This window comes from Furipterus horrens, unplaced genomic scaffold (genome assembly GCF_987537825.1).
Source record: "Furipterus horrens unplaced genomic scaffold, mFurHor1.1.pri manual_scaffold_4, whole genome shotgun sequence".
NCBI classification, from domain to species: Eukaryota; Metazoa; Chordata; class Mammalia; order Chiroptera; family Furipteridae; genus Furipterus; species Furipterus horrens.
Window position 1 is genome coordinate 34,965,486 of NW_028327174.1, and position 22,600 is coordinate 34,988,085.

The 22,600-nt window shown below is 38.7% G+C and overlaps 1 protein-coding gene across 3 annotated transcripts in view; it reads right to left on the reverse strand.

Annotated features, from left to right (window-relative positions):
• Positions 1-22,600, reverse strand: part of BCAT1 (branched chain amino acid transaminase 1) — a 92,481-nt gene that overhangs the window by 20,102 nt on the left and 49,779 nt on the right. For all 3 annotated transcript variants that reach the window (XM_090272926.1, XM_090272928.1, XM_090272927.1), the window contains exons 5-6: positions 21,162-21,281; positions 4,652-4,815 (exon numbers count right to left, since the gene is read on the reverse strand). In XM_090272926.1, the coding sequence (XP_090129052.1) occupies positions 4,652-4,815; positions 21,162-21,281 (284 nt within the window). The remainder of the gene's footprint in view (positions 1-4,651; positions 4,816-21,161; positions 21,282-22,600) is intronic.

The following is a 22,600-nucleotide window of genomic DNA, read 5'->3' on the forward strand; positions in this document are numbered from 1 at the left end:
GGGAATCCTTTTGCACTGCTGGTGGGAATGCAGATTAGTGCAGCCACTGTGCAAAGCAATATGGAGATACATCAAAAAATTTAAAATGACTCTGTCATTCAACCCAGTGATCCCACTTCTGGGGATATATCTGAAGGAACCCAAAACACTAATTCAAGAGAACATAAGCACCCTATGTTTACTGCAGCACTATTTACAATCACCAAGATTTGGAAGCAGCCCAAGTGTCCATCAGTAAGTGAGTGGATAAAACAACCATGGGATATTTACACAATGGAATACTATTCAGCAGCAAAAAAAAAAAAAAAAAGAAAATTTTACCCTTTATGACAGTATGGATAGACCTGGAGAACATTATGCTAACTGAAATAAGCCAGCCAGGGAAAGAAAAATAACATATGATTTCACTCATATGTGGAATCTAATGAACAAACTGAACTAACGAGGAAAATGGGGACAGGGTCATAGATGGAGAGCAGATGACAGCTAGTGGGGAGGGGGGAGAATAGGGTGTAGACAGATTAAATAAAAAGGAAAAAGGACTCACGGACATGGACAACAGTGTGGTGACTACTGGGGGGAGGGGGTATAAGGGGACTAAATAACAATGGAAAAAATGTAATAAAGATTAGAAAGAAAAGATTTTCAAAACACAGACAATAAAATACAAATTATTGGTTAATCTAAAGATGATACAATTCTAGTTAAAAAGTCAGATAACCTTTATTCAAAATTGATGACAAATAAGCAATAACTGAGTTAAATAATGAATATTTTTAAATAATGAGTGTTAACCCAACTTTAGGGGGAAGCCAGCAGGAAGCATGGATCTGGGGCAGGCGGGCTCAGGTGCAGCTCCTGCACTCCTACTCTTTGGCTCTATGTCAACTTAGTTCACAGTTTTTGCCTCACTGAAATCATCTGTCAAATAAAAACTTTTGCTTTATATAAATACTGTATAGGGTTGTATGGAAAAAAAATAATAACAACAAAAGCTAAGTAACAGGTTGTATAAGCCTCTTATAGGTAAAAAGAATAACTATTATAATTGACTTTTCTCTAGTTCACAGACACAGCTCTTGAGATTTTACCATATATGACAATAGGGAAATAATTTTTCTCATAAGTAGAATTTCCTTTACTCTATTACAAAAACACATACGGGATTTTCAAAGTATGAATATTTAGCCTTTTAAAAACACACACACACACATACACACACACACACACACACTTTTGAGAGTATGGCAGAATTAAGACTATGGCTCCTTAGCAACATAAAGCTACTAGGGCAGAAGAGAGAATTAAAAGCTCAGTGTATTTATGAGATCAAGTATTTTTTTCTCAAAGAGATTTCAAGCTGACTGCTATTGATCATGCTCTACCGGAGGCTAATGCGTCAAAGTATTAATTTTTAAAAATATATACTTTATTTCTTAGACTAGTTACAAAATTACAGAAAAACTGAGCAAAAAGTACAGAGATCTCATAAACCCTATTTCGCCACCAACGTCTTGCATTAGTCGGTACAGTAGTCCCTCTCTATATCGTGGTTCACTTATCGCAGCCTCAATGTATCGTGAGGTTTTTAAAAATATTATATTTAATTATTTATCGCGGATTTTTCGCTATATCGTGGGATTTTGCGGTATACATATGCTGTTAAAGTTACATAGGTTTAAGAGTGTAGAATATGTTTAAGAACATAAGTAGTGTTTATAAAAGTGTGGAAAAGGTTAATAAAGGAGTGGGAAAGGTTAATAAGGGACTGGGAATGGTTTATAAGTGTGTGGGAAGGGTTTATAAAGCCTTAAAATATATATAAATACTAAAATAAATGTAAGGTTCCTACTTCGTGGATTTTCACCTATCATGGGGGGTGGGGTCTAGAACGTAATACCTGTGATAAGTGAGGGCACACTGTACACGTGTTATTGATGAGATAATATTGATACACTATTATTAATGAAAGTCCATAGGGACATTAGGGTTCACGCTGTACATTTTATAGAAAGTATTCGTTTTTTAAAAGCTTGATTGTTTTTTAATTTTTTAATTACAGTTCACATTCAGTATTATTTTGTATTACTTCCAGGGGTATAGCATTGTGATTAGATAATCATATACTTTACAAAGTGTTCCCCCCAATATTTTCAGTACGCACCTGGCACCATTCATAATTATTACGATATTATTGACTATATTCCCTGTGCTATACTTTACATTCCTGTCACTATTTTATAACTGTCAATCTGTACTTTTCAATCCCATCACCTGTTCACCCAATCCCTCAACCCCCCTGCCCTCTGGCAACCATCAGTCTGTTTTCTGTATCTATGAGTCTGTTTCTAATGTTTGTTCATTTATTCTGTATTTAGATTCCACATATAAATGAAATCATACAAGGGGGACCCTCCAAAAAACAAAATTATCTTCTGGAGGGCGGGCCCCTTGTAATGCAGGCTTCCCCCTCTAGGTGAGTGTTCTAGGAACCCTCTGTATCCGTGTACTTATTAGCTGGCGCTGTTCTGAGAGGCAGCATTTGACTTCAGTGGATTTTTTTGAAGACTCAATGCATTTGCATGGTGGGTGATTTACGAGAACACCTGTCCATACCACACTGACTGTTCAGCAGTTTTTGACCAAAAAAGGCATAATCTCTATGCCCCACCCTCCCTATTCTCCTGATCTCACCCTGAACTACGTTTTGTTTCCATGGATGAAAAAAAATCCTCAAATGGAAACATTTTGCCGATTTGGAAGAGGTGGAACAAAAAATGGCAGAAGCACTAAAAGGCATCAAAATAGATGAGTTCAAAAACTGTGGGAAAACATCTCAATAGGTATATTGCTTCAAAGAGAGAGTGCTTTGAAGGTGACTGAAGTTTAAGTGTAAGAATAAATACACAATTTTTTACAAATAAATCCCATTTTGGGGGATTGCCCCTAATATGGTATTTATCTTTCCCTGACTCACTTATTTCACTTAGCACTAATACCTTCTATGTCACAAATGATAAGGTTTCATTCTTTTTTATGGCTGAGTAATATTCCATTGTACATATGAGAATGTATAGTGGCTTTTTTTATCTATTTGTCTATAGATGTGCATTTGGGTTGCTTCCATATTTTGGTTATCATAAATAATGCTGTAATGAGCACAGGGGTGCATATATTCTTTCAAATTGTGTTTTGGGTTTCTTCTGATAAACACTCAGAAGTGGATTTGCTGGGTCATAAAGCAGTTTCATTTTTAATTTTTTGAGGAATGTCCATGCTGTTTCCCATAGTGGCTCTGCCAATCTGCATTCCCACCAACAGTGCACAAGGGTTCATTTTCCACATCCTTGCCAACACAGTATTAGTTATTAACTGACCTACAGTGATCATGTATTCTGTCCATATTGCATGATTTTTAAAAATAATAAATAACCACCAGCCCACATACCAAAACTAAAGATTTTCCTGCAATTTCTCAATGTCCCCATGTTATCTTTTCCCTGGGCAGGTAGAGGGAGCTAGAAAGCAACATACAAGGAAGACAATCTATTTTAAATAATTACTTTTTTATCAAGATTGTTGATTTACTGTAACATGCACTCTAAGAGAAGTTCTAAGAAAGAATAATACAGAGGGTATGCAGTGCATATGAAGAAGTCTGAACAAGTGAAAAAGAAACCAGGAGAGTAACCAGAAGTCATTTGAACCTGGTTAGCCTAGTACACATTCAGGAAGGAATGATCTAAACCAGAAGGGAAAGAAAGTGACTTCTTAGTTTAACAAAATGCATTAGGATTTCTCTATCTATTGACAGAATGCAGTTGTTGCATTGCAAACAGGAAGGACAGGACATAGAATTTTATAATTTTTTTGGGGGGGGGGTAGGAAAGAAAGACAATACGAGGTTCAAAGGCAGCTTCAACATCTCTCTCACATCCCAGCAGCATGACGCTCAACTCTCCCAGGATTTCCTGAATCTACATTTTGTACCAGGGCCCAGAAAATTGTCACTGAGTAACCTTCCAGGGCTGCCACTGTCCTGGGTACGTGATACACATCACTTGGTATCCACAAAAGAAGAGTCTGTGCTGGTTAATGCAGCTATTCTAACTCACCCATAGGGGCATTCCTCAGTCACGGCCAAGCCCACCCCTGAAATTGTCTAACACTTTCAAATGCTCTTTTATTTCCAGCCAGCTACATATGGCCTATGAGACTGGCCTGACAGAGCCAAGGCAGGGCTGTCCCTCAGCCAGTTGGCAGCAGGTATGGCTACAGTCTGTGGCAATGAAGACAGCACTTCAATGAAGCAGGCACATGCCCCAGACAGGACTCCCTGGAGCTACCAGAGGGCCTTGGCCCCAGCACCAGACGCTCTGTAAGCCAGCCGACAGCCTGCAGTCAGAAGACCAGCATCCAGGGGCAGTTCATTCAAAGCACAGATTTAAATCACGCTTAGGCATAACACCCAATGTTGTTCCCTATAAAGGGCCACAGGTTTTCCTTTAAACAGTGAAAACACTGAAAACTAAACACAAAATAAAAATGAGTGTTACAAATTGAATGACTATAGGTACTTGTATTGAAGTGAATGGCAACTAAATGGTCACAAAGAGCTCTTTCCTTTAGACAAAAACACAGACTGACTTACCCTCCCATTTTGCAGTCCCCGGTGCCACCTTTCCAGGCTCTTACAAACTTCGGATTGGCCCACAAGGACACTGGCTTAAAGGTTCCCTTCGAAAAGTAAGGTCCTACTGGGCTCAAGATCACAAAAATCATGGCTTTTGTAGGCTTCTTGAGTCCAAGAGAAGGCTGCAATAAAATAAAAGTACACACAGCTGTTCACTTAAAATGCAGACACCAGTCTCAGAGTCTAGAATAGATTTGTAACTATCTCCCAAAGGTGCCATCTAAGGACAGGAGCTGTTACTTCTGACATTGAGTTACGCAAAGCCTGATAGTCATCTAAGAAGAAAATACAGAGAATTGAGTACTTAAGTTTCATTTTGCTTTGCTTTCTGCATCATTTTGATTTTAGATGAAAAGCAAATATGTCCCTTTTTTGTTAGGATTTTTAGAGAAATATATTTTTTAACAACTAGCTATATAACATCCTTCAATGCTGCATTGATTGGAAATTGAAAAAGAAAACTTAGACATGATTTTAGTCTTTGGGAGTGAAATATAATATTTGCTTCTATAACTTCACCTTCTGTATTCATAGACATGATGGGTACCAGACAGAAAGAGTGGCGCTACACTAGAAGTAAAGACACCAGACAAGATAAATACAACCCCCCAAAAGGCAGAGGCTGAAGGACTCATGAACTTGTATCATGAATGGCAAAAACAGAAGTTGGATTTCCAAACAAACTTTTATCATAAGCCAACACTGCAAAATCATGCAAATTCCTTCAGCACAACAACAGTTATAAGTAATTACTATCAGTTGTTTATTAAGGAGAAAAAATGGAGAGACTGGATGTTTTGAGGGCTATCATATAGATATATATAGGCAACTGAGCTCACTGGGCTATCTTGTGCCACTCAGGACCACAGGAAGTAAGAAAACAAGTCGTAACTATTACATTGGGTCTTGGGATATAAAATGCTTGTGTTTAGTTTTCACTAAGAGCCTGGTCTGGTTGGATAATGGTAGGAATCTGTCAGGGAAACAATGAGAGGAAACTCAATTCCACTGGTTTTTGCAATGTTTCATGAAACAGGCTGAAAGGGGGTCTGGGTATACAGTGTCCCTCTCTATATCACAGTTCACTTATCGTGGCCTCACTGTATTGCAGGATTTTAAAAAATATTATATTTAATTATTTATCACAGATTTTTCGCTATATTGCGGGATTTTGCGGTACTGTATACATATGTTGTTAAAGTTACGTAGGTTTAAGAGTGTAGAATATGTTTAAGAACATAAGTAGTGTTTATAAAAGTGTGGAAAAGGTTAATAAGGGAATGGGAAATGTTAATAAGGGACTGGGAATGGTTTATAAGTGTGTGGGAAGGATTTAGAATGTAATATCCACGATAAGTGAGGGAATACTGTATTCTTTTTCTGAATTGTAATTATATTTCCCACTCCCCTACCAAGGCCCTGCTCCCTCCTACCTATGTCCAGGTCATCAAGAATCAGGCAGGTAAAATACTCATGAGCATAAAAAAGTATGTCTGTGCGTGTGCACACTGATGCCAGCTGAAAAGCATGCCACCAATAGGAAAAGGGAAGCTGATTACATGTGCATGCCATGTAAACATGAGGACTACCCTGGGTGGCCATGCAGCAAATAGACACTGAGCGACCAGTAACCAAGTTAAAGAAATGAGTCAGCAGGCAACAGGTTTTGTTTGTGTTTGTTCTTTACTAGGGGCTGAACAGGGCTCCCCCACCAAAAGAGTGAAGAGCCTTAAAGCTGCATTTGCCTTTTTTCAGTTTCATTGTTTGGTAAAGAACATCTCAGAATAGGCACATCTTCCCTTCACAGCTTTGATAAAAGTTGACTATCTCGTCTCTGCATTTTTATTCACCTATCAGTTAAAGTACAATGATCCCTTCATATCAGAGGAGCTTTAAAACTTAATATTTTAAAAATTTTATGGACCTTTACACTGAGTAATTAAGAGAATCTTCTCAACATAATTTAGAAGTACAATAGGCAAAACACAGTCTCAGTAATTTATCTAGCTTCTAAATTTCTGAACAAAATAGCTTTATTTGTAGATAAGCATTTTTATTAGATATCACATGAATTCCTGGACTTTCTTCACTCTGAACTCATGTACTTTTTTGCAACCCGCATTACACTAAAAAAATGGCAATAACTCATCATCATGGAAATTTTTTTCTGAGATAAATTTCATCTTATTCATTACCGTCCCCCAATGTTAATTGACAGGCAAACTATATGTTCCACTAGGTGATAGTAAAGAGAGCACAGATGGAAAATGGAATAATTCTATGTATTAAATCTATTTTTTTTCTTTTTTCTTTTAATCCTCAAATGAAGATATTTTTCAATGATTCTAGAAAGAGAGGAAGGGGGAGAGACAGAGAGAGAAACATTGATTGGTTGCCTCCCCTACGTGCCGTAATTGGGAATCAAAGCTGCAATCCTTCAGTGTTCAGGAGGACTCTCCAACTGGCTGAGCCATATGGGCCAGGGCAAACCTATTTCTGAGAAAAAATATCTCAATAAACCTTTAAGTGATACTTCTAATTTTAGGAAGAAAGTAAATCATAGACTTGAATTTTTTCAGTGCTGAAAGAAAATGTGTTTATGTGTACTAACATTTTATTTTCTGAAACTTAAACAAGGTCAACTGATGTTTTATATAACCTTCAAGTATTGGTGTTGATGACAACTTAGTTACCCTCATCCTTAAGAAATTACTCATATTGACTGTCCTTTCATGGAGAGAACTTTGTGACTTCTACTAAATGAAAATGGTCACCCTGCTTTAAGAGCAGGAATAAAGAAAATGTAACTGCATCAGAAAGGGAGCTTGCCCATTGGGTTTCTACTCTCAGGAACCATTTGCGTCTTTATCTTAATTCTCCCTTCTGTCCTCAAAGGTAATTTAAATTCTGTAGCAGTAGCTACAGTTAAGAGTAGTTTACTATACAATATTAATCAAATGGTATAAACATAATTTTATAATGACAAGGTTAGGCTTCTGCTCAAATAAAGCAAAAGCCATATAAATAGAGGTAAAATGTTAAGGATAACAGCTGATAAGTTGTGTAAATCAGTTTCAATAAGTCTCATTTCCTTATGAACACTTTGATTTTTTATTCTTCTCTACTAGTTTCTTTGATTATTCTAATACATGAGGAATTGAAGAGGGTATTTTAAATACTCCATGGAAAATGAGGACTCTAAATCTCAGATGCAGAGTATATAACTCCTCAAGGACCACAATGACTTTGAAGTTGAAAGTCTGATGTGTACAAAACAATAAACTCTTCTTAGTCTATGTTATACCTCACAAATACAAATACAAGAGTATTAAATATGTATATATATATTGTACAATGTAACAAGGCACTTGGGTGCGGTGAAAAACGAAGAGACATGTCACAGTGAAAATTACCACTTCTGTCTGATTTAGTCAGAAAATTTGTTCATAAAGTGGCAGGACTTCAGAAGTGATCTGTACAATGGTAGAAAGAGCTTAGTGAGCTGAGCAAAGAGATAACAGTCACATGTCCTGTACTGATAGGGATGAAAGCACTGTGGTGATGTGAGGTTTAAGAATAATTCTGCCAAGCCCAGGCCAATATAGAGAAGAAATAATATTATTGGAAATAATGGAAACAGTTTTTCAAAAAGAACAGCCCTGAGGACTGAGCACTGGTGTGTGGCTCAGAGGACTGAGCACTGGCTGGTGAACAAAAAGGACACCGGTTTGATTCCCAGTCAGGGCACATGCCTGGGTTGTGGGCCAGGTCCCCAGTTGGGGGTGTGCGAGAGGCAACCTATCTATGGTTCTCTCCCTCTCTTTCTCCCTCCCTTTCACTTTCTCTAAAAAGAAATAAATAAAATCTTAAAGAAAAGAAAAAGAATAGCATGCTTCTTTTTCTTTTTAAAATCCAAAGAACAATCTTTTTTTTTTTAATCTTGTCAGTTCTTTGAAAAGATCAGAGGAGAGACCCAAGAGGGTGGAGATGTGGAAGCTACACTAACCTCCTCCCAGGATCAATCTGAAATTACAGCTAACTTATAGAGAACTCATCCTGAATAACCAACTGAAGACTAACTGGAGAGAAGCCTTATAACCAAGGTCAGACAGAAGAAACCACCACAATGTGACTGGCAGGGAGTGCAGAGGAGGTGCAACTAGGCTGGCTGGGCTTCCATGGGTGGCAGCTAAAGTGCCAGAAGGAAATTTCAGCAGCCAGGGGGTTCCCCCTGAGGAGAGTGGGGTCTAAATCCCAAGCTGGGCTTTCCCAGACTACATCACCAGAGTCAGAAATGGAACTCAGAAAGTATCTAGCTATGAAAAGCAGTGGGGTTTCTGTCCACCAGGGTAAGACAGCTGGAGACGCAGAAAGCCAATGCATAAAATTCCATTTGCAGCCACTTATCCTAGGCTTTGGCAGAGAGAGGGCAGAGTGGACTAGAGGCATGTGAGGAGAGTCTGGAGTTGGTGGCCCTGGGAGAGAACCAAAGGAACAACCCCCAGGATCCCTGTGCTGGGTCATCCCCATACAGCAGAAGCCATCTTTCTCAGGCACAGTAATCCCCTCCAAGTGGCATCAGCCTGAGGGGAAGCAACAACCCTGCCCATAGGACTTAATCTGTCCCTTCCTGTGGATCTTAAGCTTGGCTCCTGAGTACAGCTGGATGCTATATCAGTGGTTATTTTAACAACTAAGGCAGATCTCTGGGAGCTCTGACACTGTAACTGACTTACCCCTGAGCCTGGTGCTGATAAAAAGCCAGCTTTGGTGTGTAGCCTGGTTCTTTCTGCACACAAACAGATCTAGCATAGGGAGCAACATGCTGTGGATTGCTGGTAGCTCCAAACAGGTTAAACAGGGCCAATCACAAGCAGCGTCTGACAAAGGCCTATACAAGAGTCATTGAAGATCTACCTATTACATAGAAACAAATACAAAGCAGCCAAAATAGGGAATTATGGCCCAATATCCCTGATGAACATACGCTAAAATCCCAAACAGAGTATTAGCAAACCAAATACAGCAATGCATCAAAAAGATCATACAGTATGATTAAGTGGGATTTATTCCAGGAATGAAAGGTTGGTACAACATTTGCAAATCGATAAATGAGATTCACCACGTAAACAAAAGGAAGGATGAAAACCACATGATCATATCAATAGATGCAGAAAATGCTTTTGATAAAATCCAGCACCCATTTATTGTTATTTTTTAATTTAATTAATTTGTTTTTTAGAGAGAGGAGGAGGAAGGAAGAAAGAGATGGAGAGAAACATCAATCAATGTGTGGTTGCCTCTCGAATGCCCCAAACTGGTGACCTGGCCCGCAACCCAGGCATGTGCTCTGACTGGGAATTGAACTGGTGATCCTTTGGTCCACAGACTGGCACTCACTCCATTGAGCCACACCAGCCAGAGCTCAGTACCCATCTATGACAAAAAGTCTCAGCAATTGGGATTAGAGGGAACACACCCAAACATAATAAAGACCATATGTTATAAACCCACTGCCAGCATCAAACTCAAAGGCAAAAACTACAAGCATTTCCCTTAAGATCAGGAACAAGATAGGGATATCTGCTTTCACCTCTTTTATTCAATATAACTGTAGTACTGGAAGTCCTAGACATAGCAATCAGACAAGAAGAAGTAAAAGGCATCCAAATTGGAAAGGAAGAAGTAAAACTTATTTGCAGATGACATGATACTGTACATAGAGAACTCCAAAGATCCTACCAAGACATACTAGAACTGAAAAATGAATTCAGCAAAGTAGCAGGATACAAAATTAATATACAGAAATCAGTTGCATTTTTATATGCTAATAACCAACTAACAGAAAGGGAAATTAAGAAAACAATCACGTTCACAATTGCTACAAAAAGAATAAAGTGCCTAGGAATAAATCTAATTAAGGATGTAAAAGACATGTACTCAGAAAATCATAAGACTACACTGAGGAAAGAAAATGATGAAGATACAAATAAGTGGAAACACATACCCAGTTTCCATGGACAGGAAGACTTAACATCATTAAAATGTCCATACTTCCCAGAGCAATCTATAGATTCAACACAATTGTTACCAAGATTCCAATGATGTATTTCACGGAACTAGAACAAATATTTCAAAAATTTACCTGGAACTACAAAAGGCCCTGCATAGCAATAGTGATCCTGAGAAAGATAAAAGAACTTGGGGAAATCATACTATCCAATATCAAACAATACTATGAGGCCATAGTAATCAAAACAGCATGGTACTGGCATAAAAGCAGACACATAAATCAGTGTAACAGAATGGAGAGCCGAGAAATAAACCTACAACTTTATAGTCAATTAATATTTGACAGAAGAAGCAAGCACATACAGATGGCCAATAGACATGAAAAGATGCTTAACATCACTAATCATCAGAGAAATGCAAATTAAATCCACAATGAGATGTCATGTCACACCTGTCAGAATGGCCATCATCAATAATCAACAAGCAGCAAGTGCTGGTGAGGATGTAGGAAAATGGGAACCCTGGTGCACTGTAGGTGGGAATGCAGACTGGTGTAGCCACTGTGGAAAGCAGTATGGAGTTTCCTCAAAAAATTAAAAATGGGACTGCCTTATGACTCAGTGATTCAACTCCTGGGACTGTATCTAAAGAAACCCAAAACACTAATTTGAAAGAATATAAGCACCCCTATGTTCATTGCAGCATTGTTTATAATCACCAAAATATGGAAGCAGCCCAAGTGTCCATCAGTAGATGAGTGGATAAAACAACCATGGGACATTTACACAGTGGAATACTACTTGGCCATAAAAGAAGAAGAAAATTTTACCCCCTGAAAGCATGGATGGACTTGGAAAACATTATGCTGAGTGAAACAAGCCAGTCAGAGAAAGACAAATACCATATGATCTCACTCATATGTAGAATCTAATGAACAAACTGAACAAGGCAAATAGAGACAGGCTCATAGATGACGGAGAGCAGGATGGAAACTCAGGGTGTAGGATAAGGGGTTGAGCAAAAAGGAAAAAAGACTCATGGACAATAGTGTGGGATTGCGGGGAAGGGAATGCTTATAAGGGGACTAAATGGTAGTGAAAAATACAATAAAAATTTTAGAAGAATTTTTAAAAGCATTAAATTAATTTTTAAAAATAAAAATTAAATTAAATTAAAAGATTAGCAGAGAAAATGGACTGAAGTGTGGTCCATGCAGGCCCTTGAGCATGCGTCACAAAAGGAACAGATAACAAATCCACGCAGTGCTTTTGTAGGAAAAACTAGTTGGTTTGATGAAAGATAAAAGAAAGAAATCCTCAACAATTATGTAGTATTTTTTTTTGTTTCTAAGATATTTCACAGTCACCATTTCTTTTCTTTTTTTTTTTTTAAGATTTTATTTATTTTTAGAGAGAGGAGAACAGAGGGAGAAATAGAGGGAGAGACACATCAATTGGTTGCCTCCTGCATGCCAGCAACTGGGGACTTGGCCTACAACCCAGGCACGTACCCTGACTGGGAATCGAACCAATGACTTTTCAGTTTACAGGATAATGCCCACCCCACTGAGCTACACCAGTCAGGGCTCACGGTCATCATTTCACAACATCCAACAATCCAGGACTTAAGGGTTATAGTATGTCTACTTTACAGTTGGCAAAACTAAGGCTCAAAGAAATGATTTGCCCAAGGTTTCAGTTATTAAACTCTAGTTCTCCTCTTAATTCAGAGCTCTTTTTTACAATATCACTATTAAGAAAAGAAAAAAAAAATCAATGGAGTACCTAATATTTCCTAACCTGAATAGAGTTCCAGCCGGGGCTTGCATCCCTGTACCCTCAGCCTTCACCATAGCACTCAGATGCGAAGAAGCTCATGCTCAAAGCACAGGGAGGGAGCCCTTTACCCTTTGGATTTCTCCTCACCTTCCTACCTCTCAATGTTTTCCCACTTATTCCCTTCACCTGGAATACTCTCCTTCCATCCCCACCCGATAATGAGCTGAAATGTGTCTGCCCCCCAAATTTGTATGTTGACTCTCTAACCACAAACCTGCTGTTTTAGGTGATAAGGCCTTTAAGGACATAGTTAAGGTTAAATGAGGTCAAAAGGGTGGAGTCCTATTCCTTAGGGCTGGTATCTCTCTAAAAAGAAGAGACACGGGAGGATGAGCCTCAGCCCTCTGCTCTACCCCTTTCCTTCTCCCCCAACACGGAAGGCCCTGTAAGGACACAGTGGGAAAGTGGACATGTAGAATCTGGAAGGCCTCACCAGACACGATCCCTGTTGCCACTCTGATCTTGGATTTCCAACCTCCAGGACTGTGAAAAAATAAATTCTGGTGTTTAAGACACCCAGTCTGTGTTACTCTGTTTTGGCAGCCAGAGCAGACTAAGACATCCCCTCTCTCCTAAGTAATAAAAACTCTTCCATCTAAACTTAAATGTTACTTAAATGTTATTTCAGGAAATGAGACCTCTAGACAAGGTTAAGTGCTTGTGTATTTTGCTATTAGAGGAACCTGCACTTCCTTAGATTTAGATAAAATGCCTATCACTCTTACCACTGTTTATTTAATTTTCTGCCTGTTGCTCATTTGTACACTTCAAACAGTGCAAGACCATCTCTGTCCTCTCTCTGTAGTGTCATACATTATACCAAGTTAACTAAATATTTGCCAAATGACTTGTCTATTTTAATAAGACATTGTTCATAGAAAAGGGCTGTGAAAACAACACAGGTGACTCTTTACCATACTTGAATTATTTTGATTAAAAAAAAAAATCATGCAAAGCCTAATATGTTGCATTGACACGAGAGAAAATGTTCCTTTGTCTCTTGCTTGATTTCCTTCAGTGCCATGTTTAGACTATCAGATAATTAATATATAGACATAGAAAGAATGTTGGGGGTGGGGGGGCTGAAGTCCAGGCTTTTCTGAGGCTTGCTATAAAATGGATAAGGGAGAGGGATGAGTTTATTTCTCAGTCTGTTCAAAGAGAAAGATAGTGTAAATTTCACTGAACAATCAACTCTTTTTTAGTTTTTAAATAAGAATGGTCTTAAAATTTATTTTTAAAAAATTGTTAAAAGAAAACTAAAGATAAGGTGAAACAGACACACACACACACAAAATGCTTAACGTCCTTATCTACCATTTTGTAAAGGCAGTGATGACTGATCACAGGGTTAGTATAATGTGGATTAAATAAAATAGCTTTCTGTGGAAAGCATCCAGGGTCTGATCTTTTCATCTTTTTCAAGTATTGTTATTTTTTGCTCTTATAAATAATAATTGATGATAGTAATAATGGTCAATAAATTCACTGTATACCAATACACAGAGCATTACGATGATTGCAGATGTGACCATAGAACTGTATTCAATCCTTAATGTTGGAACTGTGGAAAATAGGTATTTGGGGGAATGACAAGGATTATTATATTGATGACCTGGGAAATACAGTTTGGTAACTTCGTAATCAACAGAAATTTTAGCCTGGGTGATTAAACAAGTAATCAAGAATACTTGTGGGGAAGTACTCAGGAAAAGCCAGAACGAGTCACTGTTAGAAAATCCATGCTTCCTTGACTCTAGATCAGGAGCCAGCAAACTTCAGCCTGTTGCCTATTTTTTTTAAAGTTGTATTGGAACAGGCACATTCATTCATGTGTTGCCTGTTGCTGGTTTGGGTGTGTGCCGCAAAGGCAGAGTTAGGAGTTGACTGGCTACCTAGCCCTTCACAGACAGTTTGCCAGTCCCCTTCTCTAGATGATAGGAAAAGTCTACAGGAGGGTTTTCCTCGTACCAAGACTGGCCTCAAAACCAGCATCTCCTCACTGGCCCAGCCTCACCACTAGGACTGACTTTGTGAATCCACCCACCTTGGGTCACTGGACTGGGCCCAGCACAGTGCTAAGCCTGAAATAGAGACAAATATGACCAACACAGGGAGCTGACAACTGCAATAAATAGGCAAGTCTCAACCCAGGCGACCCAGTGAGGAAGAAGGTCCTGAGTGGGCTGATGAAGGAAAAGGATGTTGTTACCCTCAGGGGAAGAGCCTTCAGGAAGACAGTGATGTCAATGAAGTAACAGCATGCGGGGAAAAACTGCGAGCCAGAGGGGCGTGGGGTGATTAGATGCCCCTCATCTAGTCACATATACAACCTGACTGCACCATCACCCTTGAAGTGTTAGGTTTGTGCCCAGAAGGAGGGAGGAGCTAGTGCACCAGCTCAAAGCCTTTACTGAAGGACATTCAAGCAGGTGGCTGAGTCCGAGCTGACAGTGGCAGCAAGAGAAGGGGTAGGGGGGTTTTTAAGGGCATGAAGCAGACCCCCAAGGAGGGTGAGTTACCCTGCTGGTCAGCTCCAAACTCCAGGATGTAGGTGAAACAACAATATTCTCTGGTTAGTGATGGTTGTTATGGGAACAGAAAGTTCCTTGCTCCTGGGAAATGCTCAAGGGGAGAGAAACCAGGTCTCAGCAGGATGCTGGCAGCTGTGCCTCAGTTGCCTCTGACAATAGGGAAATTCACGATTGGGTGCATGGCTGGGGACGCAGACCCTCTTTATTTCAGCCCAGGTGTGGGCTCAGGCCCTGAGAGACTGGAGGCCACGGTTCCCAAGAACACAGTGACCGCTGACCACAGCCTGTTTTGCAAGTCCTGACACAGGCGGCAGTTTCTGGGACAGGCAATGTGGGGTCTCTGGCCCTAACAAGAAGTAGAACCTTGATAGGAGTAGAGTTTATTGAATATTTGAGCAATCCGTTTTGCCCTTTTTGTCAATCATTTCCATCAGCTTGAAAATATGCCACGATATCTCCCATATAAAACGAACACACTCCCTTTACCCCATGTCCCACTCCACGCATCTATTCATTTCTCTGCTCCCTGTGTAGCAGAATTCCTCACAAGACGTGTACATACTCACCATCATAACTTCCTGTCCTCTCATTCTGTCTTGAATCCATGACACAAACTTTTGACCCCGCCACCCCACTGAAATACGTTAATTAAGATCACCAAGGACCTCCATGTGGTAATCCAGCAGTCAGTTCTCAGTCCTCACCTCACTGGCCCTGTGGGCAGGATTTGCCACAGTGGCTCACTGCTTCCTCATTCTTCCCTTGGCTTCCAGCACACTGAGCCCTCCCCTGGCTCTACTTTCTACTTTCCAGGCTGCTACTTCTCATGCTCTTGACTGATTCCTTTTCATTTTCCTCTCTTCTAAATGCTGGCCTGTCCCAGGACTTAGTTCCTGCCTTCTTTTCATCATTATCTACAGTTCTTCCCTTGAAAATATCATCCAGGCCTGGGCTTTAATGTTTATGTTAAACATTACACTTAAATTCCTAACTCTATCTGGAATTACAGGTAAATTATAAATCTATCTACCTACTTGACATCACTGGTTTAAATTACCACATCCAAATTTAAACTCTTGATTCCATCCACCATCACTTCAACAAATCAACAACAATAACAAATAAACAAACAAACAAACAAATAAAACCCTTCTCCCTCACTGTTCCTCATCCCAACAAATGGTTGCCACTCAGTTGCTTTGGCCCAAAGGAAAACTTGACATGTCTCCTCTCACATTAACACCAGTCTAGCAGCAAATTGTGTGAGCAGCAGTAAATATCCTTCAATATGTCTTTATGTGCATTAGGGGATATGTCTGCAGCATACATTTCTTAAAGAAAGCCTGCATTTTTAAGATTCTCCTACTTTACTCAATTTACTAATAATGGTTCTAATGGTTGCAATATCAACATTATGGCTGATCAACAGGGCACTTGAGATATAAATTATGCTACCATATCTCACAAATTCTAAAATGTCCATTTTTTCATACTTAACATGTCTGAAACTTGAAATTTACAATTGCTACTGCCAAGTAGCAGTCATGGCAAGACTGACATTGTCAGACTTGGAATTAGCTGTTCATACTGACAGTAATTCCAATGCCTTGTGAGCATTGGTAATGCTTCCCATGTTGAGTTTGCCATTTAAAATATCTTCAAAAAGATATGGTATGATTTGGCACTAAAAGAAAAGTTACTGCATAGAAAGGCACAAAAACAGGAGCAAGACATGTATTTGATATTAGTGAAACAAAAATGTATAATAACATTAAACAAATGCAATTTAATATTTTCTTGCAAAGCAACAGCCAAGTCCTCTAATGTGCATACAAGTGAGTATGCACAAATCTTGTGAGGAATTCTGCTACACAGGGAGCAGAGAAGTGAATAGATGCGTAGAGTGGGACACAAGGCAAAGGGAGTGTGTTCGTTTTAGATGGGAGATATTGTGGCATATTTTCAAGCTGATGGAAATGACTGACATGAAAGTTCTGTGGTAGGAACAAATCCACAGAAAGATAAAGCTGTGTTAGCTTTTATTATTAAGATACACACAAACATAAAAATGCTTATCGCAAGCCCAGAAGTGCAACTGATGGCAGGAGAAATTGCAGATTTCCTAAGAAAATATACATTTAAAACAAAAAAGCTCTGGTATGACCAATGATCATGAATCTTTCAGAATTATTGGGAAAATATGATCATAGTTTAACTGGCAATGTTTTTCCATATCAGTGCATAAAGTAACAGTGTATCTAATAATTTATGGCATCCTGTAACCAATTAAGTATAGCATATATGTATGATGGTATGAACACATTACAGCTAGGAAAATGGAAAAAACAGAGGTATATTCATGTGTACTGTATAGAAAGGATCTTCAAGTAAATTATAAGTACGAAGACAATAACACAAAGAAAACTGTTCATAGTATGGCTATCATTTATGTTTTTTAAAGAAAGGATGACAGAGAGTGAGAGAACAGATAAGGAATAGCATTCATCTAGGAAAATTTGATATATCAACCAATAGCTGGCATTGTAAAGTCAGGAAGAAAGGTTGGACCACTCAATAAATAGTGATGGAACAACTGGGTATTCATATGGAGAAAAATAGTTAAGCACTTCACCTATAGTTCACTTCCAAATAAATTCATTTAATTAGAAAAAGCAAAACTCTAAAACACACACACAGATATGACCTTGGAGGAAGGAAAAATTTCTTTAAAACATAAAAATCAGCCCTGGCTGGTGTGACTCAGTGGATTGAGTGCCAGCCTACAAACCAAAAGGTTGCCACTTTGATTCCCAGTCAGGGCACATTGCCTGGGTTGTGGGCCAGGTCCCTAGACGAGGGCCCGCAAGAGGCAACTGATCAACATATCTCTCATACATTGATGTGTCTCTCCCTCTCATTCTCCCTTCCTTCTCCTCCCTCTAAACAAAAAAATAAAAATAAAAAAATAAAAATCACAAAACATAAAAAAATTAATTACACTAAAATTAAGTATGGATACAAGAGTGAAGAGATACAAAACACAAGCTACAGACTGGAAAACTTTTTCAATACATTTACCTGACAAGGAAATTCCCCCAGACTGGGAACAGGAAAAAGGCTTTTGTTCAGCACTGTATCCCTAGAACTAGCACACTCGCTAATACATAAAGATGCTGAAGCACACAAGTGAAGAGCCTGGAGGTTCTCATTTCACCTCTTTCGGCCTCAGTCTCCTCATCTCTAAAAGGGAGCCAGTAGCACCTACTCACAAGGTTGTTGTTGGTTAGTGCACAGAAAGCACTGAGCGCAGTGACGCTAAGGAGAGCTTCGTAAGACCAGTGATGCTGATGCCAAAAACCAAGTGACTATTTCACCAAAGAGAAGCAGCACTTTCCTGAAAAGCAGCAGGGCTTTCCCGGGATGGAAAGAGTGAGATGGGCCATGGGCCTCTTCCTGGGAGACAACAATTCTCACTAATTCCCTGTGTGGTACATTTTCAGACTGCTCATTGCAGTATGACATGAAGTACCAGGGAAATGGAATCCCAGTAAGGGAACTGAGCAGAGTATGGTAGATAGATGACCAGGGTGCAGAACTACGCAGAGTTAGAAGCGACAGACTGGAAAGACACAGAGTAACCTGGGTAGAAATGAACAACAGTGCAGAGAGAAAACATTTAAGAGACGCAATAAGATTTATAGGACAAAATCCTAAGAGATACTTAAAAACACATACAAACCAAAGAATATTCACTCAGCACATGAAAATGATTTTCAATGGGGGGAGAGGAGAAGAATGGGAAATGAAGACAAAAGGGAATAAAAGATAGAGGGACCTCATACGACCCATGACAGCAAGGGCCATGAACTGAGGTGTAACTAATAACCAGGTGCACCATAACTCCCAAAAGTAAAATAAAGAAAATAACAATCGCCCCCTGTGATAAAGTTGAAATGGACAAGAACAGCCTCAAGAGGGTGTCAGTTGGTCTGAGTGGCCTGATGATAAGCTGATTATCACAAGCAATAATCAATGCAAATAAGCTGGATCTCTAAAAACAGACTCAAGGGTTGAAGATACTAAAATGGGGACTGTTAACATGAAACATGCTAACAGAGTTATGCAAATAGGAACTTAAGTTTGTAAAAAGTAGAATGAATATATATATCTCAAATAACATTGCAGAAGACTGCATTAAGTGTGAGAAACCCAAATTAATGATTACAAATTGCTGTTTTAACACCTAGTTATCAAATATATTCAGCTTCTTTTGTTTATAGAGGCTAATTGTTAGAGAAAAGATAAGATGTATAAGCACAAATAAACAACTGCAGTGAATAAAGGGAATTCTTTTCATGAAACTCTTACAATTATTGGTTAAATTATAGGTATAATATAATAAGTTTACAAGGTGATAAAAGGAAACAAAAGATATGTCTATAAAATGTATACAAGATCCATATGGAGTGAACCAGAAATCAAGGAGTGGGCCATTTGGCAGCAAGATCTTTAAAATGAGAGCTCTTAATGAAAATTTCATGCTGAATGATTTCCAGTCAAGTTGTGACTAGGGAAACTGTCTATATGAAGTAACTTAAAATGCTTCTGTATTATTTGGGTTGTATTCTGTGCATCTGAAACTGGTATTCTCCCAAAGCAGACTTCTCTAGTTTATCTCAACTCCAGAAATGTATTTAGGGGCTCTCCAATGTAGATGTACAAGTTAACTGAATATGAGCAAGTAATCAACTTCCACAGGAGCCAAGGTCAGTTTGTCTTTTGAGTACAGTGAAAAGTCAAATCTACTCGTAGCTTGCAGATCTGCAGTGACACTCTAGAGGGTTGTCCCTACAGTCAGACTCAACCCTTCTAATGACACTTACTCTCAGCCCTGATATTATTTAGTACTGTCTCACTCAACTACCTCTCTCATGAAGAGAGTCATGAAAGGGATTGACTGGAGAAGTGCAAGGCTAGGAGCAATGATCAAAGGAATTTCGGAGGTTGTGCTTGTGCATATTTTGCTATTGACTATGGTCAAAGGGCCAGTACACTTACCAAAACACTAAGGAAATAAAAGTGCACGTGTGTATGTGCACGCACACACGCACATGCCTGCCCAGAGTTACTAATTAAGGTGCCGAAATCAGCAAACCCTGTCTTTTTCAGATGTAGGCTTATTAGGTATCCAGTATTGAACCTGATCACCATATAATTTTGGCTTCTTCTCTAGTAAATAAAATTTTTAGAAACTATTTGTGTACATATTCTTTAGTTAAATATTGAGTTCAGATTGTATCTTAATTTGCAATTGACAGTAGTTGGAAGCATGCCAGATGTTAGTTTCTCTTAAAGTTTTTAACTATCTATAAATAAGTGTTTCAGAAGATATTGGTTAAAATAATCCTGAAACTTTTTAAATCTGAGAAACATTTTGATAATATAAATGATTTTCTTTTTAATTTAAATGTTTTACAAGGGGTTTATGTATTAATGCTTAGTGTTTTGTTTAATAATGTGAACTTTATAAAAAAATATTTTTCAAATTTCCACCCAATGGGAGCATACTCTTTTTATTAGGAATCCCTACTCACTGGTTACGGGGGAAGAGGGTCCTTCACTCACCCTCCTTACCAAGTAATCCCAAGACTTCTGGAAAATGAAAAGAAAAAGAAGTAGCTTTCTCTCCTCCAAATTCCTAAACCATTAGTGATGCCAGGACCAGAGGCACTAGACTGGTAAACTGAGGAAATAATGGTTAGTTTTAATTAGAGGAAGGCAAACAGCCTCGCTTCTTCCTCATCCCTTGACTCACTCATGTTCATCTCTGTGGCTGTTCCTGTGCTCCAATGGCAGAGTTCAGCAGTTGTGACAGAAACCAGATGGCCCACAAAGCCTAAAATATTTACTCTGAGACACTTTACAGAAAGTGTTTTCTGATACCTGGTCTTGATGCTCAGGAGAAAGGAGTCATTAATGATGACATTGGGGGCTAGCTCACATTGTACACTGAAAGTTTCCCACGAGAGTACACAATAATAACTTCGCCACCAAAGTATCCCCAAACAGGGAGTCAGCTGGTACCTCAGTTCCAATGAGTGTAGGACGAATATACAGACTAGCAGATGTTGAATATGGAACCCATTCTTGATCCATTTTCACAAGCTGTTGAATACACTCCATAAGCTCTTCCTTGTCAAATCCCTGAAGAAATAAAAAACATAATAAATAATGATATTGTCTTCATTTGGAGCACAGGAAATAATCCTCATGAAGCTTTAGACTGTTAAAAAACGTAATAAAACCAAACAATTTTTTCCTGTGATATTTTCCCCCTCAAATTATGAAGGGACAATGGGTTATGCATGTGGGGAAAATATAAAATTGGATCCCTACTTCTTACCACACCCAAATATCAACTTTAGTTGGATCACACACTTAAGTGTGTAAAACATAAGACTTTTATTTTTAAAAGATACAAATACCACTGTTACCCTAAGGTACAAAATAATTCTTAAAGAAGAGACATAAAGCACAAATCATGAACAAAAAGATGGATAAAATTTAAATACTTAAAATTTAAGGAATTCTGTTGTTCAAAAGATGTAAGAAGCAGCAGACTGGGTGAAGTTATTTGTAACATAACTAACAAAGGATCATACTGGAATATGTTACAATATCCTGAAAATTAGTAAGAAAAAGACATTACCCAGTACAAAAATGGGCAAAAGCTTAGAGTAATTTATTTCTAAGGAGGAAAAGATTTTCCTATACTAAATGGGTGACAATTTGTCAAATAAGTAGTTTCTACTCACTTGGCAGGAGAAACATGCTTTCAGACATGTGATGGGTTATCCAGGGGATAAATAAGTCAGAAACATGCATCTGTATAGAGCTCATAACCTCAGGATTTGGCTATTTATTTTAACAGTAATCATAATGTGATAATATTACAGAAATTAGGATTGCTAATCATATAATACATATCATCACCCTGTATCACCTGATTGGGTCTCTGGCACTGCTGTCTAGAGATAAGATTTAGTGGAAAGAAAACCTTTCTAGGAATTTTAAAACTTGCATCTACTTTCTTACCATTCATTCTGTGTGACCTTAGGCAAGTCAGTTAACCTCTCTGGGCTTGAGCATTCCTCTCTGTACAAAGGTAAAGTGCTACTAAATTTACAGTGCTGACCTTCTGGACAATTGCTCACTGCTGTTAAACATACGAAGACTGTTTGTAGCACAGTTGATATCCAATAAATGTTACTTCCCTTTCCTTCTGTCCCCATTTTAAAGTTTTCCCCAGTGACCTGTCCGTAATGGTGGAGGAGTGAAGCTAGGACCAAGTACAAAGAACTGACCTTAATTTCCCTTCTGCTGCCCTGCTATGGCCGCTGAAGCAGGTGAGTGAAGCATGGGTTACAGAAACAGGGAAAAGGAAGAGCCTGACTAATGGGACTATTTACTTGGGTTTAGCTTCTTTAATGCACAGCCTGGGCTAGGTTCCTGAAGGCTAGGTA